Here is a 27,764-nt window from a genome sequence, read left to right as displayed (position 1 = left end):
TACACGATAATTGAGGACAAACAGGTCCAATGGATTGGATTCTCCTATATCGTTTGAGGACTGTAACGTAATGGCCCAGTACGTTCGTAGTTGATAAGTTAAGTGAATAATTTACTGAGCCAAAAGAAGTTTTGATAAGTATGACTCATAACCAACTCGATATTGGGCCTAAAGAGTCATATACATATGGTAAGAGTTGCGATAAGCAAATGTCCAAATTGAGATATCCACTGAAGCCCATATCTTATTAGATATCCAATAAGCTCGTGAATTATTGAATCATATGAATGAGATCCCATAAGAGCAAACATGAGATTATTGAATATAGATCAACTGATCTAATAGGCTTGGGTAGTTGGATGAAGATCCATGATAAGTTGATATGAGTCCTCTATAAATATGACGGATCCAAAGGGCCATAGGTCAGACCATTTTGGTTGTCACCTCCTATTCTCGTCTCCCCTTCTTCTCCTCAGCCAACAACCCTTATGTGAGGCATGTGAAGATTTAGACAGTGATTTGAGAAGTATCTTCGCAACCCCAATTGCGTGGATCACCACTAGAGAGGAGGATTCTCGACCTTCTTCATCCTCTCCCATAGATCTATAGAAATTTAGGGATATACGATCTCTCTAGGTAACATAACTATTTCACACATGGTTTTCAATTTAACAGATTTTTACACACCAATTTTCACACGATGATGAAACCTTTTTGTGAAAATATAGGATTTTTATTTTTTGTTTTTATACTATGCATGTGATATGGTCCCTAGATTTTCCAATAATAAACTCCTGTTTTATTAGATCCGTTGAGTGAAACCCAATAAAAACTTAATGTGGATAATTGGATAGAGATCCAAGTTCTATTAAGTTAGGGATAATTGGATAGAGATCCGATATCCAATATGCTAGGATAATTGGATGAAAATTCAATACCAATAGAGTATGATCTATTAGGGTTAGCAATAGGAACTTTCTATAAAAGGGATGTGAGACTAAAAGGGTTATAAGGTTGGACCCTTTAATCACCATCTCTCTAGTGCACATGTGACGCCGCTTCATCCATCGTGTAGATCACCGCTAGAGAGAAGGATATCTGACCTCCTTCGTTCTTGGACTCGGATCTGTAATGGAGATATCTAATCTCCCTTAGGTAATAACGTCTTATGAATTTTATACAATTTCTTGGTTTATTAAGTTTTCGTTTTCGATCGTCACGTGACAATGAAAGGGTGTGTTTATGATAGATTATGATGGCTTAATAAACCAAGAGAAAATGGTGTCACTGTTTGGAGTGTGGTCAGTACATCACGGATTTTCCGTTTATCTTTTTGGCTAAATCTTTCTTCTGTCAAAAGCTATCTGATGTTGACGTTTTTAACAAGTCGACCAATCCACCTATTAAAGTTTTCTTTTTCTCGGAATTGTTTCCCTAATATCTTCCTTAACAAAAGGAGATGAAAGCATCCAAAATTATGATGATTCAATTACATCTTAAAGATATGTAAACTAATTAGTATCCTAATGATCTTAACGAGTGGTGTATTTTATACAGATTTAGCTAAATGCTATATACTTATAAGGCTTAATTAATTTTTAAAAACTGATATTTTTTTAAAAGATAAATAGTAAATGTGAGATTCGAGAACCTTATAATAAACATCTTCATCGATTAAGTTAGGATAAGATAAGATTTTGAGTATTTAATATTTAGCATGTGAGTCTGATTATAGTATACCACTTTAAGGTATAAAAATACGAAGTGAAAATAAAAAAAAAGACTAAAAATTATTTCTGCTTACACGAAGTAAAAAAAACTCAAAATTGCAAAAGAAAAAGCTTCTCAATTTTAATTATTAAATAGAGAGGTTTTTCTATGGAATTAATAAAAATTAAGAATTTAAATTCACAAAATAATTTTTAAATAAATAAAACAGGTAAAAATATCACATAATGGTAAGGATAGGCGACGGTTGATCGTCTCGCACAGGCAGGCGGTGGTCGTGAGGCGTCGTACGGAGAGAGGGAGAGAGAGAGAGAGAGGGAGGGCGAAGAATCAAGCAGGAGGAGAGAAGAGAAATAGAGGAAGCGAGTGAGGTGGAGGCGGAAGGAGAATCTTGTAAGAGGAGGGTGGAGGAAGGCGGGAAGGGAGTAGGGGCGAGGAAGAGGGGTAAGGTTGAGACAGGAGCCTCAGGGTATCCCTCTTCGCATCCAGGCCATGGATTTGTGCCTCTCCACAGCGGTAATAGGGCTTATCTTCTTTATCATCCTCTTCTCATCATCTTCCTGAAAGAAAATGTAAAGAAAAAGGCCTTCTTGATATGCATTCACCTGACAAATTCTTTCTTGGGTAACTGCAGTTGGGTTGTTCTTCTCTTCTTTTCGATCAAAAGCATTTCCCTTTAGTTCTCTGAAACATGAAGTTAACAAAAGCTCGTATTGTGGGGGATTGAGAATGCTTTGTGTGGAAATTGTTTGCTAGTCGCAGTTCTGCTTTTAATCTCGCTATACAATGTAAAATATCTGAATTCTAGGAAATTTTTCTGAAGAAATCGTGTCGTCGGCTTATAAATTACAAAAAGTGACCGTGAAGAAATTATCCATCCAGAGACTGCAGCAACCATGAGTTGATCGTTTAGCATACATAGTGGATGTGTTGCTTGCACGCCTGAGCCTTATGATTCTGGAAGAAACTCGGAAGCCTTGTGACCCAAGAATCTGCCTGGCCTCGCGTAATTGATGGGTGGAGCTGGTTGGCTCAGCTGGCAGGCCTTCTTCTTCTAGCCTGTTGTCCCCATGAAGCAAGGATTTTTCTGTTTTGTGGAGGGCTAAGAATTAAAATTACTAAGCTTAATGTTCGATCTACAATTTCTTTGTGGAACTTATTTCGGAAACTCATGCATGTTCGCCATGATAAATTGCGGAGACACTAACGATGTCATTAAATAGTAAATAGTAAACATATATAACTAAGATTTTAAGTTCACAGATGCTAGAGATGCTGGTCCCTTATTTTAACTCAGTTCTTCTTTTGGCCATCTGTGCACAAGCACTCTAGCTAAGGATATTGTTGCATTTTCTAAATAATGAGTTTATTACCAAATTCTTGGCAGCTGACACATTTATATATTCAGTGAAGATCCCTAACTGTATGATATCTGAAACATCCAACCTCACTTGCGGAGGCTGAATATATTCCTGGAGTGGAGTCTAGAAAAGACCCATTGGTAATTTGACCACTTCTACCGTAGAGGCTTAATATGCTTTAGCTATAGGAAAATTGTCTAGAAAACTGTAATTTCATCATGAAAAGACTTGGATGAATGTGAATTACTACAAGTGTTGAAAACTGCAAATTTCTACATGTCTTTATTGATTACTACAGTTTCTAGCTTACCTTTTATGATTTACTTCATTGGATACTTGGTGCAACATTGCAATTTGAGTAAGCTAAAACCTATACCAAAAAAAAAAAAAAAAGCCATATGGTCCCAACTATTCGGGGTTGGCTACAAAGATTTTTTCCTGCAATTGAGGTCTTTTTACAATAATATAACTACAAGCTCAGAACTTATGATGGCATAATTTTTAGGTTCATTTGGCTGCCTCCTAAGTGTTGGAAAGTGCAGATAGTTTTTTTGCTACGTAGTCCAAAGGTTTATGCTTCTTGAGATGGTGAGTTTGCTGTGAGTCAATTTGAAGTTAAATATGGGAACAGAAACAAGGTTGTGGTTGGTCTAGACCATACGGACGTTGCTAAATTTTCTTCGGCTGGAATGTGGTTGGTTAGTTTCGGGCATGATGGTTGGGGCCACAGCCTGTTAGATTAGGTAATGTGTTATCAACTAGTTTAGTCTTGTTGGTTCCAAGTGACTACCAATAGTAGATTGGATTTCTCTAACAAAACCACATAAAATATGGTACTTGATGTGTTCCTTGAGATCTACAAATTTGACTGGACTTATAGCAATTTGACTATCTCAAATTCAAATTGGTTTTCTTTTTCCTGGAATTTGTGTTTCGGATAGGCTTCTATAAAATTGAATGAAATGCACTTTTGGCATCTTCAATCCAAATGAAAGGAGTCTGTCTAATATGGTAGAAAAAGAAACTCTTGTTGTTCTACGTGCAAACATATTATTTCCACGTATCGAGTGCCTGTTAAGGTATATCTTATCACATTTTCATTAGCTTTACCCTTAATAGTAAATTACTCAACACCTGACAACCTACTTCTGTCTCTTTGGAGACATCCGATAAAATTGGATTGATAATCTACTTCTCAGGTTTAAGGTTCTAATTATTGGTTGTAATGAGCATCAGTTGTTTGTTCGTTCCATGCTATCTAAACATTAGCTGCACTGTTTTGTACCCATGGCTTAATTAGTTTCCATGTCCAGAGCACGTTTTATTACAAGCAGGCCAGGAAAGAATTTCATGCTATATATTAGAAATCCTGTTGATCATCTTCAAGTATGATAAGTCCATTGTGAAGTGTAGAATTTTGACAGTTTTTTTTCTTAAAACACTTTATGCTAAAGCATATTTGAACTTTGCTCTAGTTTGTTTTAAAAAGGCTTTTCACTAAAGCATGTTTGGGCTTTCCTTTTGCCAGAAATATCCTGATTGAACTCATCCAGTGTGCTTCATCATTATTTCACTTCACCCTCTTATGTCTCAAAACTTTGAAGTGTAGGTTTGTCATCTGAGTTCTGGATGTAGAATGCTTATCAGAAGAACTGATTTGCAAAAGGACAGTCTGACTTCTAGTGTTCTCTGCTCAGCTTCAAAAAAACGTGGTTTTGGGAATGATACTACGAAGAAAGAAAAGGTAATGGTGCTTTCCTGCATAACAATCCGATGTCTGGCCTATATATCTGTGTGTGCATTGAGTATCTATGTACGCATATATGTCTATGTATATAGATCCAAGATCCAAGGACACTTCCATGCTGTATCCCCGTACCTTGGCTTTGGTCAAAAATCATGTCAAACTCTGTGTTCCATGCCTGCATCTCACTCTGGTACCTTTATGTATAAGTTAAACGTGGATTGAAGTTACACAGGTAGTTTAGAGTTTTACTTTTCTGATAGGTATTGTGTCAATCTTTTCAAAATTTGCCTTCATATATGATTGTTTATGACAATATCTTCAATTAATGAATTTTCTCTTAAAATTTCTGGTATTTTCCTTCCTGAATAGAGCAAGAATGCGAAGAATCTGAAGGAGAGCAGTCATTCTACATCTGAAACAAGGTGCGTAGCATACATTTATTCATATTTCTGTTAAACATTGATCTCTTTAATGGTTCCATGGCTCGTTTCCACCATTATTTTTGGTATCAGTTTCTGGCACATTTGAAAACACTGATGTTTGTTCTTGTTATGCTTAAAGTTCATGAGACCTAAGGAGCACCATTTGAAGTGCCGCAAAATATTTTATCTGTTTAGTGAAATTTTGTTTGCTTACTGAGGCATGTCATGTAACTGGAGATCTGGTCAGTATTAGTCATGGTGCTCTCTTTAACTTTTTTTGGATCTGTGCGTAAATTCTTAACAGTGAGATGGTTGATGGAGTTTGCATAACATCTTTTCTTCTTGGGATGGGTTAGTGACAATAGTGAATCAAACTTTTTCATCGGGGGTGAGCATTGAGCTTTGGCAAATGAGCATGTCGAGGCATGATAAGGCTATGGTTTGAGGTTTTAGAATTATACAATTTGTTCAAACTATTTTTGAAGAGGGAACAGTTTGGGGTTTATATGACGTGTCTTCGTAGAAATAGGTTTATTCTGATAGCACCTTTCTGTCATTCTTTTGCATTGTAAAGTTTGATTCTAGGTGATTAAATAGGTTTTGGAAATTCTTTTTGCCAAATTAGACTTGGCTGTTGTCTTATGAGATGCGCAAGGACTTTGTTGATGAAGTCACTAAAATTTTAAATATGATAATTTAATTAACCATAGTAATCAGTCATTTAAATCTGGGAGTTCATCTTACAGTTATAGAAATTTCCAAGGTTTTGAACAATAATATATAGTTAAAGGCTGAAAACCTTACTAGTCTCTATTATATGGAACTTGCAAGGAGAGAGATTAATTTTTGCACATTATCTTGAAGAGACATTTTACTGTTACTAAGTCCCTTATAACCAAAGGGGAAAAGGGGAAACATTCGATAATATTCTTATTATATGATGTGTAAACTTATCGTTTTAATATAAGCTAAGTGGTTTATTGATTATAGCAATGATTGAAATTCTGTACCGTATCGGAGTTTCGAGCTTTGCTCGGTAAGGTGTGGTACACCTAATTTAGGCATAAAATCCTTCGAAAATATATGAAAAATAAAAAAAAGTTAGTATAGGGTTTTTAAGTTAGAAATAAATATAGTAATATAATAAGTTTAGCAAAATCAATGTAGATTAGGTAAGAATAATGTCATATATCTTTTTCGGGCTCTGAGGAATAGCCTTGTGCAAGGTTCGTATTTCAGTCTGTTACGGATTATCCTTCTGTAAATATTGAAATATTTACAGAAAAATCATTTGAATTGTTAGATTATTTTATTATAATATAAACTTTAAAATTTAAATGAATTAAATAATCATATATGTAAATATACTTAATTGCTAAATTTACCACCAAAACGAGCGATGGGCCTCCACGGGTGATGGATCGAGGTCCTCGATCCTATGCATCTGCATATCAATATGATATGTTTGTTGGACTCAATCTTGAAATTAATCTCACGACATAGTGTATTGATACAACATATGCCATTGATGCATCAATGTGGTGATGATCGTAGGTTAATCGTCATAAATCACATTTGTCCGAGGCGGCTCCTAAGGCATGTATTGGTGAATGTTAGAGCTTCTACTTTCGCTACTGATCTGCTGCTCTGTATCATACTGTTGCTCAGAGAAGTATGACCAACTATCACCATACTGCTGTTGGCCGTATGATTCTCCATAATACGACGACTGTGAATGCGATGAGCTTTGTTCTGCGTCTACATCATGTAGGCTCTATTGCATCTATTCAAATTCATCCACTGCCTTCCCCTTCCCTTTCCGCGTATAAATTTGACCAGTACCTTGTCGAGTTCTATGATTTGAATCTTGGGTGGCATGTGTAAAATATTGCTCCTCGATTCATACACCACCCTCAAGTTGTGTAGACGAGACCAACGACTACCCGACATCACCACCATCATCTATCGAGGCATTGTTATCCATGTTGCTGTCATCTCTCTTAACCGAGCGAGTTGCTGAATGCGATTGTGAAGGTATCTCGTCGTCCAACTCGATTCTTTCCAACGATGTGACTGATGCTACTGCCTTCCCCTTTGCCTTTGCATGCTCGGCGGACGATTGTGATCGTTGGGTGTCTGTAGTTCCTCAAGCAGTTTGACTCAATGTTGTTTGACTCCTGCCACGTTGTGATTGAGGGGGATTTTCCACCTACTGGGGTTGTGCTTCCTCTTCTTATATTCCCTCAGTGATAAAACGTGAAGGACGTTGAGGATCTCCCACCTTATCAAGTAGAGGATCCTCTTGGTTCTCTGTCGCTTTGACCCACTCTAACATTGGCTCTGAATCTTCGTTGTAGAATTGGAGGTCAATGGGATCAATATCTGGTTCCTCTGGCTCCTTATCCAGCTCAGCACATCGCAACCTTAGCAGCATGTTATAATGGACATATGCCGGTTTCTTTAACCGTTTATACGAGAGTTTGTTACAGACCTTCGTGTGAATCAATACAAACGTTGACCAATTACGTTCGCAACCATTAAATGTCGTCGTCTATGAAAGTATATGAACGTCGACCTTTCTTAAATGTGGTGCATCCCCTATAAATTGTAACCACCACTCGACTGTAAAAAGATATAAATAAGATTTTATTAGCATAATAAATAATTAACATCAAATATAATTGATAATCAATATGTGTAACTTTTCCTCACTAGGATCCATAGTGTAACAACACGATATAGCTACAACGTCGGAGAATGAACCAACTATTTCTCGGAATAATCGACCCTCCATAAGCACGTTGGCTGCATCAGTAATGTTTGGTAAGAGTCGATATATAACATTTCATGGTGTCGTTAGTAAATTATTTTGCGTTCTGAGAGCATACTGATATTGAATTGCCAAGTCTAAATAATATACACTGTAAGACATAATTTTGTTAGTATAATTTTTTATTATATAAAAATAATAAATTAAATTATTTTGAATATAAATTTACTTGCATTATGGATATCTTGATCCATATGAACTTTAGTCCGACGATCAATGATCCATACGTATTGGTCGGCCTTAAAATAATCTTTGAATGCTTTCTTGACCTCATCTCTTGCTGAAATCAATATATATTTAAGATACGATATATGTGGACTCTTGTTCATATCGACCTTACGAAGAACAATATAAAGTGGTTCCATACTTTTATGATTTTAGCCGCGGTCTCTCAAAATCTAGAGGAAAGAATGGACTTTTCTATCTTCTTTCCATCGCTCAATTTCGAATATCTAGAATCAAACTCTTGTGATGTGATCATTGCCTTCAAGCTATGTTTTTTTTGCTATAATAACTTTAATGCAATAAAATTAGTAGCAAACCGAGTGACTCCAAGTCGGAGTATCTCACCGTTTACATACTTTTGCATTAAAGAGTGGATCCAATAATGATTATATATAAACTTTGTAATTGATTGTGCTCGAGCTACACAATTCTTGACCGCGTCTAGCTCATAAATATCCTTTAGTAGATCTATGCAATGAGTTGCACATGGAGTCCAAAACAATGTTTTTCTTTTTTCCATCAATTGCAAACCGGCCTTCTTAAAATTCACTCCATTGTCGATTATTATTTTGACAATATACTGTGGTCCGACCTCCTTTACTACAGTGTCCATCAAGCTCTCAATATATAGTCTGCATCTTGGATCTTTTCAAAAGCATTAACTCACTTAAGAAACACCACCCTTCTGTTGTAATAAATAAGAAAGTGGATGATACTCATTCTTGTTGGTCCTGTCCAACTATCACACATCAGTGTCACCCCATATTCGTCTCATTGCCTCTTGAAGGATTTGATCCAATCCTTCAGTTCTGCCACCTCCTCATCTAAGTACACGTCATGAATCTCTCTCGGTGTTGAAGGTTGGATCCTCGTGCCATAATTTTGAATAGATGAGATCATGCTCTGATAATATGGACCTTGTGCTGTGTTGGTTAGAATTCTGTGGAAGTTGAACTATTTTGAAATTGCCTTCCTAATATCCCGTTTCTTTTCTTTTGTATATACATCGTCAATCCATGTCTGTTTCACTGTTTGTGGGGGATAGGTTTGCATATCAATATCAACAATATCTGGTGCGGATCTCCTGCCAAGACCTCTCATAAAACCACGGAGTCCACCATGCCTCATGCTACTAGTTCGGCCTAATTGGAGCAATTGGTTGCCTCATGCTGGTCGACCTCTAGATTTCACTACCACTATCATGCTCCAATTGTGAGTCAGGTCGTCGATGTCTCATTGCTTCATTGACCATATACTGATGCTCCAATGATGCATGAATCCCAACTGTGAGATCCAGGTCGATTTCATCGCCACGACCCTCATACAGATCATAAACTGGTTCCTGCGTAGCCCTATAGTATTCTTCCTCAACTCTTGTCTTCTTTTTTAATATATCGTCTTTTGCTTGTTGTAGTTTGCTTTGAAATAATTTATGGATCTCAGTTAGAATCTTCTTGTATTTTGCAACATCGGGATACCCACCGGCCAAATGCATCTTCACCCGAATTATTCCTTCACCCTTGCCAATGTAGTCACAATAAATACATTGCCAATAATGACAGTTCTCATCTATCTTTCGGGCATGAACTCATGTATCATTATGTGGCTGTTCCTTTGATGCCATGATTCTACCAAATTTAAATCAAATAAGCTATAAAATATAAACATGTTGAATTGATCTAATATCAATAAAAAATCACTAATTGCATCATTAAATAATAAAATATAACCAATCCTATTTTACCATCATAAATATGTGAAACACATAAAAAAAATTAAATATGTTATTTTGATCCAATATACATCAAATTATAATAAAATCATCATTAAATACACTAATCACATGATTAACATAGTTAATTATCCATTAATTACTTTTCTTTCAACATTATAAACATGTCAAATGTCCTAATAGGTATTAAAGATATTGAATTTACCTAAAATCAATCAAATTTCGATTAAATCATTATTAAAATAATTAATCGAGCATTAAATAACTTTAATAAAGCTTAATTAAACCTATTTTACCATCATAAATATGTGAAACATATAAAAGAAACATTAAATACGTAATTTTGATCCAATATACATCAAATTATAACGAAATCATCATTAAATACACTAATCACACGTTTAACATAATTAATTACCTATTAATTATTTCTCTTTCAACACTATAAAAATGTTAAACACCTTAATATGTATTAAAGACATTGAATTGATCCAAAATCGATCATATTTCGATTAAATCATCATTAAAATCACTAATCGTAGTACTAAATAACTTTAATAAAACCTAATTAAACCTATTTTACCATCATAAATATCTTCTAATATCTAATATGCATAAAATATAAATAGTTGATTTATTAAGTGTCTAATTTCGAATTAATCAATATTAAATACACTAATCATAATATTAAAGATCTTAATTACTCTTTAATTAAAGAAAGAGAATACATACCTCTTGATTAAAAAGTTTTTCTTCTTAATCCTTCCAAATTAGTCTCGATTCAATTCATAAATCGTTGCTTTGTAGAGTTTAGGAGTGTGCAAATGTGAGAATAAAAAAGAAAATGTGAGAATAAATGAGTTTAAGGTAGTTTAAGAGAGAGAGTGAAATAGAGTGAAATAGGGGGAGGATGGGTTTAAAAACCCATGAGAAAGGGCTCTAACGGTCAATTTGACCATTGGAACACTGTTACAGGTCGGTAACGGTCGATTTCGATCGTTACCGCTCGATAGCCCCGTATCATCCGATATGGGGCGATATCCAACATTTCGCTCGGCAACGGACGGTTCATGTATTGATCTACTGGCGGACCGGTACGTACCGTCCGGTACAAGTGGTATCATCTGAAATAAAAAAATATTAGATTATAGTCTTTGTTTCTGATAGCAACAACAGTACTTTGAGTTGTATTTTTTTCCTAGTTATAATTTGACTTGAACTATTTCGTCACCACTTCTTGTGGGTGTGCTTCGAAAACCTATTTCTTCTTTAGAGACGAATTATGCTTTTTACTAGCTGTCACTGGATTGTAATTTTTTTGACACGTTTGTCTTCTGGTCTAGAAATTCTGCATCTGGAGAGCTCAAGACAAGAAGCCAAAGTAAGTTCTTTGTAAAATATGTACATACGAGATCCTTTATGCAACATGTATGTATGATATCCCTCTAATTGTTCTTTCTTAGCTTACTATATATTTTAGATAGAGGTTAATATGAGGGTTTGTCAGATCAGATTCACCCAAGATCCAAATTTATAAGCAGATAGTGGATCATAGTGAAATCCTGACAACCACTTGATGTCAGGTTAGTTATCAGATTTGAGAGTAAATATTAAACATTTAGACACTAAATTGTCCTAGACATCCCCCACGCATAACTAATTAACTCGTAGAGGTCTCGGCTGGTAAAAACAACCATGGTTCATATATTACTATTGTTTAATTCAAAAACTGGATATATTGTTCCATACTCATTAGTAATATTGAACAGTAGAAATAACTGTCACAGAACATGAATGATATACCTTTTGAATATTAGGTTGAATAATAACCTGCTGTAGATGTACATGCTTATACAAAATTATATGCATGTACCTGTGCAATATGGAAGATGTATATTGTCTATATACATGCATTTCAGTGCTTTATAGAGTAGGAATCAGTTGCAGAAGTAACAAGATAAAGAAAAATATGATCTCAATTTCCATGCAGAACCACCGAAATTCATCTAAAGTTTATCTCATATGGAAATTAACATTGTCAGGTATGTGTAGAATATTGTATCAGTCTATCAACAGTATACTGGTTGGTATGATCAGAAAATAAAGGACAAAAATGCAAAAGAGAAGGTGGCTTACCTGGAGTCCTTTTAATTCTCGTAGCTATCACTCGATGAGACTTTCAAGAAAAGAGGAAAACTGATCTCTGAAACCTAACTTAAATAGAATCGTGACTGACGGTCTGATATCATGATATTAACCTTGTTTTGCTCTTGAATCATTCAAAATAAACCGTAGAAAGATGGTTTGTTCTGGTTTTGCTAATACTGCATAGTACTGGTTGATTCATGTGCATGTCCATACACACCGCTTGTACTGGTGGGCATACCATTAAATTTCAAGCATTGATTAGCATTTGTCTAAACTAACCTCAACTGGCCCACAAAGAATTAAGCATTGAAGATCATACTCGTTAAGTTCAAAAGGTAAAACAAACGATGCTATTCAAAGTTGATGCCTTCCTTTGGATGTATGGTATCATCAGGATACAGAAATAATGCTTTTCATTTACTTTAAGTTCCTTAAATTACATTACATTTCTTACAAGGATTTCTAACTTGTAGAGGCATCTCAATTAACAAGCGGTACTAGTCGAAATTCGAGCAATGCTGTTTTAGATCAGCAATTTTTGGAGAAGGTAGAAGCAGTAAGAAGGTAACGGAAATGAGAACTATTTTTTGTTTCCATTAACAAAATGAGCATGCTTTAATTTTCACTTAGCTTTTAACTTTTATAATCCGTGTTTTTAATTGATTATACATGAATATCTATGTTATACAAATGTGAAGTCCCATAATAGAGATTATCATTATAAGTTTTTTCGTAGCTGATTAATGATCTAAGTAAATTTTCAAGGGAATTTCTCTCAAACGGGCAAAGAATTATTTGCAAGGAGCTTTGGTGCTTAATTTATTGGTCCATCATCTACAACACTGAGGATAAGGCAGCCTATGAGTTGAGGATGTTTAGCATAGCCAGCTTGGTAAACAATGGTGGAGAATCTTCATTGCTAGGGATACTATTTTCTAGATATTTTCAGAGGAGGGAATTCTTCTAGAGCAACTTAATAACTACTGATATCTTTCCAGTTTGGAAGGCATTGTGCTTGTTGAATTAGCCTTTAGGGATTCTTCCTCCTCCCTGGGTTCTAAACTTTATATAAGATTTTTGAGAGGCATGTGGCTAAGGCCTATCCCTTTTGGAGATCTTCATCCCACTCTTGCTTTCATCACTCATAGGCCCCATATCTTGGTGTCATCTGCCCTTTGAAGAGATATATTGGAATCAAACTAATCATCTTTGGTCTGCTTGCCATTAGACCATCCGTGCTCGTAGCCTTTCCTTACTCTTATGAGTTATGATACAAGTTGTCACTTCATCTGGACTGGTAAACCAGGATGCAGACCATCCATGAGCTGTACAGGGGTTACTGCATGGTATCCTTTGTGAACTGGGTTTACCATCCAGTCTTGGCCCAGTGACTGGATTAAGGAGTGTTAAACGACACACACACTCTCTCTCTCTCTCTTACATGACCCTTCCCCCTACTCTAATTTCACTCAAAACTCTCTGAAATCTCACCATGACAGAGTCACTTAGAAATTGGCACTTTCCGTATCTTTTTCTATATCCTTTTTAATTTTCTGAATTCATTGAAAATTTCTGCTCCATTTCTAAAGTTCTTTTTTGTGAAGCCTTTACATTCTTAAGCTCAGTGCTTCATGTTGCTCGTGGTGGAGAATTTAATCCTCTCGAAAGTGATTCTAATTATAGTGATGAATTCAAGATGCTTCTTGCATGTTCCTAGACACTTTATGGAATCTATTGTTCGCATCCACTTGTGTCACACATTAGTTAAGCAAGCATGGGATCCCATGCTTAGATATCTAATCTACTTTCTTCCCTCCATTTGAAATGTTGTATGTTGGTGGAAGATACTTTTCCATGTATATGACGAAAGTGTAGTGATGGTCATTTTCTTATTGTCTGCCCTAAACCAAACAGTCTACTTCGAAAACAGGGTTTACCACCTGGTAAGCCCTGTGAACTGGGCTTACTGCCTCTCTTCATCATGCAGTCAGCCGGCACTTGCACTGCTGTCTTCGCCCTCTGCTCACCACTTTTGTTCCCTGCCTGCCACCCCCTGCCCCCATCCAGCACTGTCCTCTTCCCTCATCCTCCTCTGCTGTCGTCTCTGCTGAAATCTCCTCCCCACCACTTCATCTTCGCTGCCCCCTCCCCTCCTCTTCTTCTCAGCCTCCTCTCCTCCATCTCTTCTCTTTCTTCTCCCCTCCTACTTTTCCTTTACCCACTTTGTACTTCTGAATTGCCTAAATTCAAATTAAGACATGGCTTTAACATAATCCCAAACTTCAAAAGTCTCATCATATGCAAATATCGAAGAAGCATTATGAGTTCTTGCATGTTGTGTCTATCAATATATGATATTTGTAACATATTCTTTACATTTTTATAGTCTACAGCCAATGTCATGTAGTTGATAAAAACATATGAAACTTGCATCATTTTCTTTAATATATGTTTATCATGCCCCTTCTGAATTACACAAATAGGTCTGCACTTGAGCAGAAAAAAGCTGAGGAGAACAAAAATTACCAAGCAATAGACTATGATGCATCCATTGAACCAGAACAAAATACAATTGGATTGGGCACCAAGGTATAGTGCATTTTTTAGTGTTTGTTATTGAAGAGTATAAAAAAAGACTATTAAGTGAATTGTTTCTGATTAGGGTTTAATGCATGATAGGTGGGTGTTGGGGCAGCTGTTTTGGTTTTTGGACTGGTTTTTGCTTTTGGAGACTTTCTTCCATATGGAAGGTAATAAAACATATATGCTAAGTTTATAGTCTGGTTTGGAAAACCAAGTGTTTATCACTACAAGCTTGTCGACTTTTTTCATCTTTTTTTTATCCTGTACAGATTACCTATTTCTCAGTCATTTTACAATTGTATCATACTTTTCTTTTCTTACGTTGTTGTTTTAATTTTATATTCTTTTTCCCGATTAGTTGGTACTGTAAACTTTTGATACTAACAGCTATTTCTCAAGGAATGAACTTTTGAATTTTTTAAAGAATGAATTTGTTTTGGTGTCTTGCTTAGCAACCTCAGTTTCTCATGGCACAATACGAATCTATGTTCAATAGTAAAATTACTACTGACTAGAAATGTCATAAATATTTATGCTTTTTTTATGTGTATCAGCAGTTACTATTGCTACTTGCTAGTGTAGTGTTTAAGATCAACAACTCTGATGCTTTTGATAGATTGATGATTGCCCTATAAACTTAAAATTTTGCCAAAAATGTACTTGTAACTACTTGAAACTTCTGAAGAACAGAAGTAAGAGCTATGATTATTTTCAAATGATGCCCACATCTAAAGTATTATCGAATCACAAGATCTTACGTGTTCTTATTCATTCATTTGCCTGATGCAGTGTTAGCCCTAGTGAAGATGCTTCTACAATTGGGAAAAAACTCACAGAAGAAGAGAAATCAACATTTAAGGTACAAGCTTTTGTACATGAGTACATTAATGATGTAGGTAGTTGATTGAGTTCATTAGAACTTTCATGTGAACATCAGCCACTATACGGGTTTGGTATTTCCACACCAACTTCGATGCTTTCAGTTAACCCTCTTAAAGCTCCTAGTAAAAATCACCAGCGGCAACTGCATATGTATAGGATTGCGAGAGTCGGCCATTGTTTCTTATCTTCTGTTGCTCTTATTTCTTTAGACTCAGTCTTCTTTCTAACATTTATCCTCTGAACTCAGTTCTTAAATTTGTAGCCAAAATTGATTTATGCAAAGACTGGGGCTTGGAATAAAATGCACAAGGGCAGTTGCTGGGTTGAGATGTCTAGCTGATTGATCGAACTTATAAGTTATAACCCACAATTCTATTGGAAGAAAGCACTAAAATTCACTTATGCTTGTATAGATTTATGTTGAAGCTATAATATGAAAAAAGAAAGGGGACAGCGGATGACAACATTAACATTTGATGGCTTGCATTTGAACCAAAAGTCGAGAACACTAACCCAGTAAAACATGAAGTTTAAATAACAAAATGAAACATGTGAGGTCAACACAATAACATGATAAGAATTTGAGAGTTTAGAAAGGGCAATTCAGATTGGATCTTAAGATTGAGTGTTTTGGGGGTCTCTACCCAAGGATATTGCTGTATACTGGTAACTTTTTATGATAATGTTACGAGTATGACACCATTTTGAAGTTGCTTAACACTAGTGTTCGTTCTGTAAATAGTCAATATACATTAAAATATGAGCCAAAACATTTATATGTCCACTTTCTCTTGTTTGATAAAGTCATTGATTGTAGGTACTTATGTAGTTAATCTAATCAGATAACTTTTTGGTATATATTTGCCTGTGTGTCATTTGCTTAAACTGTGTTTATACATATGCATCATCTATGGTCTGTGTTGAATTTGTCTATATAAGCTTTTCACCATAAAAAAATGAAACATAAATTGTAGTTTTCAATGAAACTTGAAAGACTAACTGATGCGTCTTTATCTCATTAGACCAAGCTTGAAGAGTACAAGGAAATACTTAGCAAATCACCTGAAGATCCTACATCTCTGGAGGTAAAAATCATAAAGTTCCTTTGACATGGTGTTTCCTTAGAGCCAGAGGTGTCAAAGCACATTTGTTCAGTCCGTATTGTCAATTATGTTGATTTCAAGTACTGATTCTCTGAATGAAGCATACCTTTGCGATGAGCAAGAGCCTAGTGCATCTTTAGCTGAAGTTGATGTTACATTGATTGGTAGGATGTAATGCTGTAATGGAAGATGATAAAGGCTCCTCAATGTTGTTTATACAAATTTAATTTTGATTTGTGTGCTTCAAAGTTCAAACTTGTACTTTCTGCTATTGGTAAGTAGGAACAAGTCGAACAGGTAAAATGCATGTATAACTTGCGTATGAAAATAGATTTTTGAAACATTCAAGGTAGAAATGGATACAAATATGGATGCTGGATGTGTATGAGTAGGATATTAGAGCTGATAGGCAGATGTCATATATTTGGGCCTTTATAATCTTGAATAGGAAAAAGAAGAAAAGATTGGTTACATGACAAATAGGCTCCTAATAACTTAGGTTTCACAATAACGGTCATGTTGGCAGGTTCATTCAGTATAACTTGCTCTAGGAGTAGGTGGATTGCCATGCCATTCAACAAATGTTTGTGTCAGAATGTAACATGCCTGAAAATTACAGTCAAGTGCTAAGCTGACCCATGCCAAAGATGCCAACATATTATTAGGAGATTTTTAACCTTAAACAGCAGCATAGGGACATTTAGCCAGCATGGTATACCTTGTTTGACTGAAGAATTGCTGAGTTCTAGACATAGGGGTTGGCTAGAAAACATGGCTCGGGTTAGATGATGTTCAAACAAATTAAAAACTAACAGATCCAGTGTCATGGTTTTCAGATATCATATCTTGCTTGAAACTAGAACTGCTGAATCCTACCTTTTTAATTTCTGTAGATAATATATTGAGATTTTTTGCATTCTTAATTAAGATTTTCTTTATATATATCATCTCAAGTTATTCTACATTCATAATTGATCATTTCATCAAATAGAAACTGAACTAGTTTGTCTTATGATTTTCATTACACCTCTAAACAAAATTGCTTATGTTTTTATTTAATATTACATTCCAGCCCTTGTAGTAATGATGCATTATTGTTGCAAATGTTTGAGAAATCTGTGCCTTCTGATGTGTTCTAGTCTGTTGCAATATATAGATGAGATCATGAGACTACCCCGTTATCCTATATTTAAGAAATAAAAAGAATATATTTTAACAAATGAATAAATTTGGTCTAATTAATGAAAGATGATTTTAACTAAAAAAATAAAGAAATGTCTTTAGTGGTCATTGGTCTTATAAATTGATTGAAGTAATATCAATCCTTAGGTCTAGTTAAGATGTAAATTAGGTGAGAATTTGTTAGACTTAGAACAGCTAATGGATGTTAATGGCATGCACTTTGGATGTTATGTCAAATAGAAATGTTGGTGTTGGGCAAGGTTTGATATGCAAATACTCTAAACGAAAGGGTTCTATATTTAAAAGTTTCACATAACAAACTAGTCTACAGTTTCATGTAGTAGTTGTATAATTTTTTATCCAGTGCCAGATTCTTAACAAGAGAATCTATACCTGGTTCTAGTTTATTCTAATCTGGACCATGCTGGTTGGATGGGTCAAATAAGAAACTACGAGCCTACTGTCACATATAATGCCGAACGGTCATGAACTACTAATAATATCTCTGGACTGATAAGTCTGACATGATATTCTCTGTTGTTAAACATGGCGAAGGAAAGAAAAAGATGGAAATACGAGTGGTCTATTTGTAGAAACTTACTAATTTGGTAGTAATTATAAGGAATGCAATTTCACCTGGACCAGTATGTACTGGATAATGCCTACCGGTTCAGGCCCAAATTGGCATGTGGACTTTTCAGGTGGACCCATTATTGCAATTCTTAGTTATAAGTGTATTTGTACATATTGATAGTTACTCCATCAGCAAGTGTATCAAGTTATGATGAATAATATGAAAGCAACTTTGTGTACTGTTTATGAGTTTGCAGCCAGCAGCCTGGCATCCAACAATATGGGTTCCCTTCATGTTAATCCTACACTGAATCTTTTCAAAGAATCGTTTTTCCAGTTAAGCAAAGGAATTGTCATTCTGTGTCCTCTAAATGATAATCTCATTTCATTAGGTGTTTGGTTTCAACTTTTCATTGTCTTTTATTCTCCTCTTTTTTCTTCTTTACTTCTTGTCATGAGAACTATAAACAATTTGACAGGGAGCTGTGGTTACTATGGAAGAATTAGGAGATTATGAGCAAGCATCATCTCTTCTTGAGAAATTGACCAAGGTAAGTTTATGTTTACCCTATGCCATGCTGATGTTGGTAGAAATTCTTCTTTAACTAATATATTAAAAATCATTTGGTTTATTTTTCCATTAAAGAGCCTCGTCTCCAATGTTCAGGAAAGGCCTAATAATGCTGATGTCTATCGTTTACTGGGAGATGTAAAGTTTGAGCTCAAGGATTATGATGGAAGTGCTTCAGCGTACAAGAACTCTTTATCTGTTAGTACAAGCCTTTCTATAATTACTAAGATGTCATATGGTTCTTGGAATTGCTCAAGGAACAACCTATATGCACTATTTTTTTTTCAACATTTATCAATTTAGTACATTAAATAGAAGAGCTAATATTCTTTAGAACATGCTAGCCATTTGTGGGAGCCTCATGCCCCATGCTGCTCTTTTTTGGAACATGCTAATATTCGAACAAATAATGTAAAATAAGAAATTCCTATGACCTCTCAAAGCTTTCTAACAATTTCTGCTGCTATTTTCTTTAATTAGTACTTTTTCATTTCCACTTTTCTTTTAGCAGGCTTCTGGTATCATTGACTTCGAAGTTCTTCGTGGGCTTACAAACTCATTGCTGGCTGCCAAGAAACCTGGCACGGTTTGTCTTTTAAACTTCTATGGTCATTTTGGTGCACATTAGTGCAATGTCACTAACATATACATTATTTTAAAATTAAACTTATTCATCTAGTTATTTCTGCTTAGTTTATTTTCCACATATCCACACATTTTACATAAGATATTTTTTTTTTGAGTGTTGAAGACCTAGTTCAGTACTTGTACAACTTATAGGACGCTGGAAGATTCCTATCCACATTACAATTGTATATTAATTAAAACTGAATCACCTTTCAAGGTTCCAAATGCAGTTGGACCAATATGTACTGACTGGTATTTAATTGTATAACCAAGGACTTGTATCAGACCATGTAGCTCGGTACCAGTCTGTATTCAGTATTTTATCATTTTTTCCAGGTGATCCTAGGTGGTGCAGGTCAGTATACCTGTAACATGCTGGTCCGACAAGGTGTGTAAAATTGTAGCAGAGATAAATTTTAAGCCACTGCCCAGGTAAATGAGTCTGTGTAGATTTTACAAATAGCTTGCATTGGCAGTGAGGTTGCAAATGATCACAAGGCATATAGGCATGATTTTGTACCCGACCAAGGAAGGTCTCATGGCGTGTCCACAAATGAAATGGAGATATTGCTTCTCACCCGTAACTGACCATGCTAAGAAAATTCCCCGTGCCTGAAGTTTTATCATTTGCCGCTTCATGAAAAACTTCTATTGGATGATAAAATTCCTTTGTGCTTCTCATGTGTTTCTTGGATTGGCATTGTATATGCTGCCACTTCATAAATGCATGGGTATGTGCTGGCACAAAACCAATTTTACTACTGCCAAGGCATCATATTTGGTAGAGAAATTTTTTTTCATCTTAATCTAAGAAACTCCTCACTGGGCTATACTACATATATTGGGCAGCACATACTTGTTTGATTGAGGATTGATTCACAAATTTCCTGGGTTTGGTGTTATAATTGTTAGAAAAAAGATATATACCACCATGTTTCAGTTGGTTTTTATTAGAATCAATCTGAACATGCAAGTTTCAAACTAATTTGCATGCAAGTTCCTTTAAGATTTTGAAACTCTAAATTGGCTACCCTCTCATAATTCTTTGATGATGATGCCCTCAAGGTAAGAGATAAGGACATGAACCCTAGACTAGAGATGGAAGATCATAGGAACAAAGGCACAGAGTTAAGATATGCACCCTAGAATATACAGTGACATGCTGCTTGTCACTTCTATGTGGTGATAGTTTCCATGGAGTTTGTGGGATCTGCTGTGTACTTCGATGAATTTTATTATATCATAATTTTTAGCACCTACAGATCTTTTGTTTTTTTTTTTCTTATTTCATATTTACATGGAAATGCTGCTTTTATAAGAGCAAACAAATGACATTACAATGGAGAAGTTTGCTATTATGCACCCATTAGCTGGTCAAAACTGCAAAGGTTTTGCCACAACAGGGTACTTAAAGAGTTTCTCTTTAGAGGTGGGATAATCGCTTGTAAGGAAATTTTCACACATCCATGAAAAGTGAGCTATAATGGATATATCCTTTTAATTTTACAATTACATATATGTTCCTCTAAAGATAGAAAATTAAGTATATGTCCTTGTCATTAGTTTAGTGAAACTTAGCCAAACCATAGTTAGATTGTTGTGATAAATGTTAATCCTAAATGCTGCAAAAATTATGGTGCAATGGGGAAAATGATGAAGATGTTTGTTTTCATCTTTTCATCCTCCACCTCTTCTCTCTTGAAGCCTAAACCTCATACCTCTAACTGGTGATGTCTCTCCACCTCTCCTCTCCTATTCTTACTAATGCCTAAACCCTCTTACCCATGATGCCCTCCATCTTTTTCTCCTCTGCATCACCTCCATCTCCTGACCTCCACCTCTTCTCCCATAAGTCTCTTACCTATTATAATGTTATTTATATCCTCCAAGATTCCTCCTCTCTTAAACCCATTTTGGAGGATTTCAAGGACATATGTTTTCGGTTCATATTACTCCATTGAAGGAAAGGTTCAAGTGACCAGTAGTATGCACTTATAGACATTTTTGAAAGAGGATATATTGGACCTTTTGGTCACTAATGATTGATCTCTAACAATCCACAAATGGTAAATAACCTCTGGACATATGTGTTACCATTTAGGTCATAGAAGAACATGCATGTGATGTTAACATTTTGAAGAATATATTAATTGTTTTCCACTTTTGAGGGATATGTATGTGAATCTCCTTAGTTTATCTACTGTCTTATGCCATGCCTTATATTTAATTCAGGATCCTTCTTTGAAGTTCTGATGTGGGCTAAAACTAGACATCATACTACAAAGCTAATACAAAAAATGGTCCTATTCTTGCTAGGTTGAGTGATAGATAAACATGGTGGTCAATGTGCCGGAAACGCATAATTGCCAACTGTGACATTTCTAGCATATGAACCAGCATAGGATTGACTACTTTTTCTTAACTCCAACTTGTTAAGCCACTTAGTCCATTTATTTATTCAGGAAGTCTTATCCAGATTATATATATAGTTCCTTTCTTGAGATAATATTAATTTACTTTTTTAATTATAATTTATGCAGGCAGTTCAAGAACTTTTGAAGTACCGGGAACAATTGAATGAAAAGTACTTGAGAAGTTCTAATGTGGCTGTGGATGGAAAAGTTAACCTTGACAAAGAAAATCTTAATGCTGATCCAATTCAAGTGAGTTCATAAGCTTACTAAGAACATCTATCTATCTGTTTGCTTAGATTTGAAATTAGGGTAAGATGCATAAAAACACATGTTAGTAGCTATATGTTCTTTTTAACTGTGTCATTAAATATCGTTTTCCTGACATTTAGAAAGCAAACTCCATATCTTTTTGGGTCAAATGGGCTCATTAGTGGTAGAAATCGTCCAACTCAAAAAATTGAATTTTGTATAAATTCGAAAAAGTTCTAATGCAGATGTTTATAATATGCTTCCTTTAATGGGTAAAAACATTTTGAGATATTTATTCCAATCTTTGCTCATTTCAGATGTTGAAATATAATGTAGTTTTAATTAAATTATGGGAGAATAACCGGGAGAGAAATTCATCTCACATATACATTAACATATAGGACTTTAGAAAGAGTTGGCAGTTCCTTCACTTAGTCTTCTTATATCTTTCTCTATCTTTTCTTGAAGAAACTTGAATATAATAAGTATCTTCAGATCTCCAGTGTTCTTTATGTGATTGTCTTTGACATACGAGGATAGGGAACAGATCCTCATCAACATTGAGATTAGTTCACTTTTTCTAGGTCGTTTTAGCAATCACCATCACTTATCCTATCATATGACTATTCATCATACACAAAATCTGAATTACAGTTGCTTAATGTAAATTGGCTCTGATCTCGAAGCTCTTGTTGCTAAGGTTTAGGGGAAAAGAATTCCTTTTGCATAAATGTACTCTGTGCTTTTACGTTATACTTTTTCTTTTTCTGAAGTTTTTGGATTTCATGTCTAGGTTGATTTGCTTTTGGGAAAGGCTTATTCTGATTGGGGTCGCGTGAGTGATGCTGTGGTTGTTTACGATCAGCTCATTTCCAAGCATCCTGATGACTTTCGAGGTTACTTGGCAAAGGTACACTTCCATTCAGTTTCAAGTGTGGTTATCTAGAACATGGATCAACAAACTGGGCTGACCTGTATGTACTGTCCAGTACATAGTGGTTCGCTTGTGGGTAACAATGACTGTCCAATTTATTCCATGGCTATCCTCGTGCAAAGGTTGTAGATTTTATTGACAACTCGAAGAAGATGAAATAGGTACCCTCTCGTGCATGAGGATAGCCACTGCCTATCCAAATTGCATTTAGGAAATGAAAGAGTTAAATGTCTGATTCAGTATTTTATTATTCTGATGAAAATATTATTTCCGTGCCTCCCGTTCTTATTCTTAGTTCTATGAACAACTTATATAAGTTAGATGATGCAAACTATATGACCAACTGTATCATTGGAGGAACTCAGCATATAACTGTTCTGTCTTTTCTCAGGGAATCATATTGAAAGAAAATGGTAGTGTTGGTGATGCAGAAAGGATGTTTATACAAGTATGTATGCCTAGCCTCATGTTTATTCATTTCAAAATAACAGAAACGTGTTAGTGAAAAATGAGTTGAACTGTTAAAGGATGTTAATTGAATGCAAGACTGCATGGAAGAACACACGTCATTCTACTATTTGCTAACCTTGAGTCCACGTCTTGTTTAACTAATGAAAGAAAAAGGGGTTCTCATGTATTAATGAAAAGATTTTTTTTATTTCTTTTTCTCATTGTATGCCATTTAGAGGATCAGTGACAAATCCTGATTGTAGAGTATACAATTCTCATGATGGATTTCTTGGCGCTCTTCCATGGTCTTCGTCCAGCTTTTTGTTGATCTCAAAATGCTACACATTATATTATGCATATTTCAATTAGTCCCATTTCTACTTATTTTATTTTAATAGAACTATCTCTGAAAGAAAACAACAGGCTGTATTCATATTGCCTTTATTCATATTATCTATCTTGTAGGTATTTTTCTCATGAATTAGCTTGCTACTAGTATTTTTCTTCTCACACACTAACTAAATGTTGATCCTTTACTTCCATCAGGCAAGATTCTTTGCACCTGAGAAGGTAAAGGCGCTTGTGGATCGTTATTCAGGAAAGTGAGTTTCCCCAGAGGACGTTCGTCTTCTTCTATTGCTAGTGGCAGTGACATGTGCTATCTGGAGCTACATTAATGGTGGTATAATCTAAATGCTTATAACCTGGTTCGAGTCTCTGTATAGGTTCCTGTGCTTGATTAACAGTACAGCATTCGCCTTGGTTCTTCAGGATGTTGATGGTCAGTGTTGTGTTCAGCGATCTGCCTACAAAAGACCTCATGTCATAAGAAAACCAACCATAGTTGCCCATGTACAACGGGAAATCTTGAAATTGGATCTCACGGATTTCTTCAACTGTTTTGTCGGCGGTTTTGTTGAATCAAAAGATCAAACAAAAGGTCTCCGATATGATCTCAGGTTGGATATAAACGAGATCTGTTTGTAATCGTAAATTTTGTTGTAACTAAATTTGTATAGGTTTTTATGTTTTTTTGTCCTTCTCTCACCATCCAGAATTTAACCTTTTCCATATCTCAATAATATTATATATGCAATCATATATATATATATATATATATATATATATATATATATATATATATATATATATATATATATATATATATATATAATTATCTATGGAAGTTCTCCTGTTCGACGAGGACATCTTGTCAATGTTGTTAGCAGCTGCACATGGCATCTGACCCCGCTCATGTGCACCTCCCTCGACATGCTACTGATTCGCTCAGCTCATCAACTGCTGCTCTCTGACAAGAAATGCCCATGAAACAGATGAGTAAATTTGTTTCTTTCCCAGTCTAAATCATGCACAGATCAATAGAATTAATCTCTTGTTTGCCTCCTATCTATCTTTTACGCAGGTGAGATTATCCGATTGTGGTCCTCGTTTGATCAGATGCAGCATCTGCTTTGCACATTTCTGAGACGAGATCGAGGAGCAGCTTTACAGCCATGCAGACCTCAGCCTGAGGCATCGCAGTGTGGCCAATCATGCAGACCTCACCACCATGTGACATGGATTCCATCATCCCTTCCCTGACCACCTCTCCCCATTATATCGACCTGCCTTGCCCACTCACACTCTTCGTGTAAGAGAGAGAATGGTCCTCAAGTTGGCTCCTCTGCTTGCGGTCGTCTTCCTGCTAACCAGCCATGGTGAGGAAGAGGAGACCCCCTCTTCGCCTTTCCTCTCACGGATGCTTGGTGTGCGGGATTATAATGCTGTGGTTCGGTTCGACGTTGTGTCTCAGGATCGGCGGCGAGGTGCAGAGACAACAAGCCGAGGGTGCAGCAGACGCAGGTGGGCTTCGGCGAGCCGCCGAGGTTCGTGGTGGTGGTGCAGAACAGCTGCCCGATGTGCCCCGCCGTTGACGTGCACATCAACTGCGGCGGCTTCCCTCAGTCGCTTGCGGACCCGAAGGTGCTGATGGTGATCGGCTACGACGACTGCGTCGTCAACGGAGGACTGCCTCTGGCGCCGCTCCAGAAGCTCTCCTTCAACTACACCCACGAGAGGTTTGGCATGTCGCCCAAGTCTTGGTTCTTGCAGTGCGAGTGACAGCACGCTTGACCGGCCATTACTTGTTTCGACACTCAGCCCGATTGATTCGGAGGCGTACATGACTACTGCATGCATGCGATGCGATGCGATGCGATGAAAAAGAGCGAGCGAAGGAAGAGAGAGTAAGAGGAGTCATTTTTCTAGATTTTGATGAAGAGAATCAAGTAATGTATGGAGCGGAGGAAATGGAAATGATGATGGATCCAATGGTTGGTGAAGAGACATGATGGCAAGATGATGATAAAGATGTTAGCTAAGATTTGCTATCGATAGATTACTTTTTATTGTGAAAAGATGTTGTTAGCTATGGTAAGTAGTAGACCTTTGACTATCGATATATTACTATATAATGATAAAGATGTTAGTTAGCAGTAAAGACTCCATAGAAAGGTCTTGGAATCTTATCTCGCTCATTTGGTATATTTCAACTAATTAAAATAGATTTATTTGGGAGATTACTATTTGTAATCCTTTTTTTTATTATTTATGATCCTAAAATTTTAAATATTTTAAATTATTTCTTTGTAATTTAAATCAATATATATATATATATATATATATCTCAATTTATAATTTAATTCTAGTAAAATCTATTCACTCTTTACCTATAATCTTTTTTTTTATTTTTTTCTTCTCCTTTTAATCGTTAAAAGTGACATAAAATGACGCAACAAAGATAAATGATGAAATCGGATGAATTAAAGATTGAAGAAGAGGAAGTGAGAAATAGTTTTTGACATTTGTTACAATGATGTAATATCTTTAAGATTATGTATATTCTATAATGATCTAAATGATATCATTTTTTAGATCAGTTGTATTAATCGTCATTTTATGGGCCTTTGCAAACTGTCCAACAAAATACACAGACGATGAGAAAAGCAAGTGATAATAGTCTATATAGGCGAGAGAAGAAAGAAAAAGGAGAGAGTAAAAATAAAATTAGAGAGAAAATATAATCAGTAAAATATTATTTTCTTAATTTTTTGATAAATTATTAATAGTAAAAAGAGGACTCTGAAAAATAGTAACTCTAAATAGTGAACTTCTTTATTTGTCATCAACAAAGAACTCATAGAAGTCCCTACTTATCATCACACAAGCAGTCTATCTATGATTTGGGATACCCAATTCCTCCCCAATTCTTGTGATAGCTCTCCTTTCCTAAAGGGTCACAAACCATCTCACAAAGTAACACACATTGACCTTTCAGCAAAGCAAAGGCCACACACATCACAGGACAAACAACCTACTATTCGATGAGCATGGAGGACAAGTTTAGTGGATTTAGGTGATCGATTGCTCGCGTGCAAGCATAGGATTGTGGATTACAGGGATCAGATGCACTTAATTAAATGGTGGGGCTTTTAGTGAATCGCATATGCTTAACATAAAATAGTTGAGCATGTCAATTATTCACCTTAGTGCATGGAAATGTTTGACATATATACACTAAAATACAACTCAATTTCAAGTGCTTGGGTATCTTTATGTCAGCCACTTGCTACATGTTTATTATGTGCATCTAAGCTCCTTCATATAGCAAGTGAACTCATGATCTACAATGTCACATATTAGATTATATGTTTAAAATTGCATTTGGGTTGATCATTGCTTCACATCATTTCATTTTGGTTTCTTTTACTAAAAAATGTACATAGCAAAAAATTTCAGGAAAATTGATAAGATCCTAAAGTCTTATCGTCGCTCTGATACCAATTTTACGATAAGACTTTAGAGTCTTATCAATTGGTATGAGAGCACACGATAAAACTTTAGAGTTTTATCAAAAATACACTGCTTGCAAATCCAGACACATGTCATCAAGATTCAATTCATTGTTTCCAAAGTACTAGCAGTCATCATTCCCATCATATCA

General features: G+C 35.6%; 2 protein-coding genes across 7 annotated transcripts; both read left to right on the top strand.

Annotated features, from left to right (window-relative positions):
• The first annotated feature begins 1,987 nt into the window (after nt 1–1,987).
• On the top strand, nt 1,988–24,787 carry LOC103995732 (uncharacterized). Of its 6 annotated transcripts, none has more exons than XR_010498992.1 (17): nt 1,989–2,244; nt 4,694–4,833; nt 5,206–5,258; nt 11,389–11,426; nt 12,667–12,757; nt 14,677–14,782; nt 14,873–14,943; nt 15,566–15,635; nt 16,681–16,743; nt 18,996–19,067; nt 19,184–19,285; nt 19,599–19,673; nt 22,255–22,377; nt 23,171–23,287; nt 23,703–23,759; nt 24,308–24,443; nt 24,533–24,787. XR_010498992.1 is itself a non-coding variant. In XM_009416408.3 (16 exons), the coding sequence occupies exons 1-16, from the start codon at nt 2,221–2,223 to the stop codon at nt 24,365–24,367; spliced, it is 1,257 nt and encodes a 418-aa protein (XP_009414683.2). In that variant the 5' UTR covers nt 1,990–2,220; the 3' UTR covers nt 24,368–24,787. The 6 variants fall into 6 exon arrangements, 1 of the variants encoding a protein (XP_009414683.2); XR_001979301.2 differs by having other exon boundaries at nt 1,990–2,244; nt 4,699–4,833; nt 24,308–24,440; XR_672535.3 differs by having other exon boundaries at nt 1,990–2,244; nt 4,699–4,833.
• Nucleotides 24,788–24,927: 140 nt separating this feature from the next.
• LOC135646186 (uncharacterized protein At1g05835-like) lies at nt 24,928–26,253 on the top strand. Its single transcript, XM_065165454.1, has 2 exons — nt 24,928–25,479; nt 25,575–26,253. The coding sequence occupies exons 1-2, from the start codon at nt 25,425–25,427 to the stop codon at nt 25,880–25,882; spliced, it is 363 nt and encodes a 120-aa protein (XP_065021526.1). The 5' UTR covers nt 24,928–25,424; the 3' UTR covers nt 25,883–26,253.
• The last annotated feature ends 1,511 nt before the right edge of the window (nt 26,254–27,764 follow it).

The sequence above is a fragment of the Musa acuminata genome, chromosome BXJ3-8 (genome assembly GCF_036884655.1).
Source record: "Musa acuminata AAA Group cultivar baxijiao chromosome BXJ3-8, Cavendish_Baxijiao_AAA, whole genome shotgun sequence".
Lineage (NCBI taxonomy): Eukaryota > Viridiplantae > Streptophyta > Magnoliopsida > Zingiberales > Musaceae > Musa > Musa acuminata.
This window is presented reverse-complemented; position numbering and strand designations above follow the sequence as displayed.

Excerpts from the sequence above, each read along its gene's own strand:
- LOC103995732 (XM_009416408.3), top strand. The coding sequence starts at position 2,221 with ATGGATTTGTGCCTCTCCACAGCG. Across the intron at positions 14,944-15,565 it reads GACTTTCTTCCATATGGAAG|TGTTAGCCCTAGTGAAGATG; the intron begins GTAATAAAACAT and ends TGCCTGATGCAG. Across the intron at positions 23,288-23,702 it reads TTCGAGGTTACTTGGCAAAG|GGAATCATATTGAAAGAAAA; the intron begins GTACACTTCCAT and ends GTCTTTTCTCAG.
- LOC135646186 (XM_065165454.1), top strand. The coding sequence starts at position 25,425 with ATGGTCCTCAAGTTGGCTCCTCTGCTTGCGGTCGTCTTCCTGCTAACC. Across the intron at positions 25,480-25,574 it reads CTTCCTGCTAACCAGCCATG|GATCGGCGGCGAGGTGCAGA; the intron begins GTGAGGAAGAGG and ends GTTGTGTCTCAG.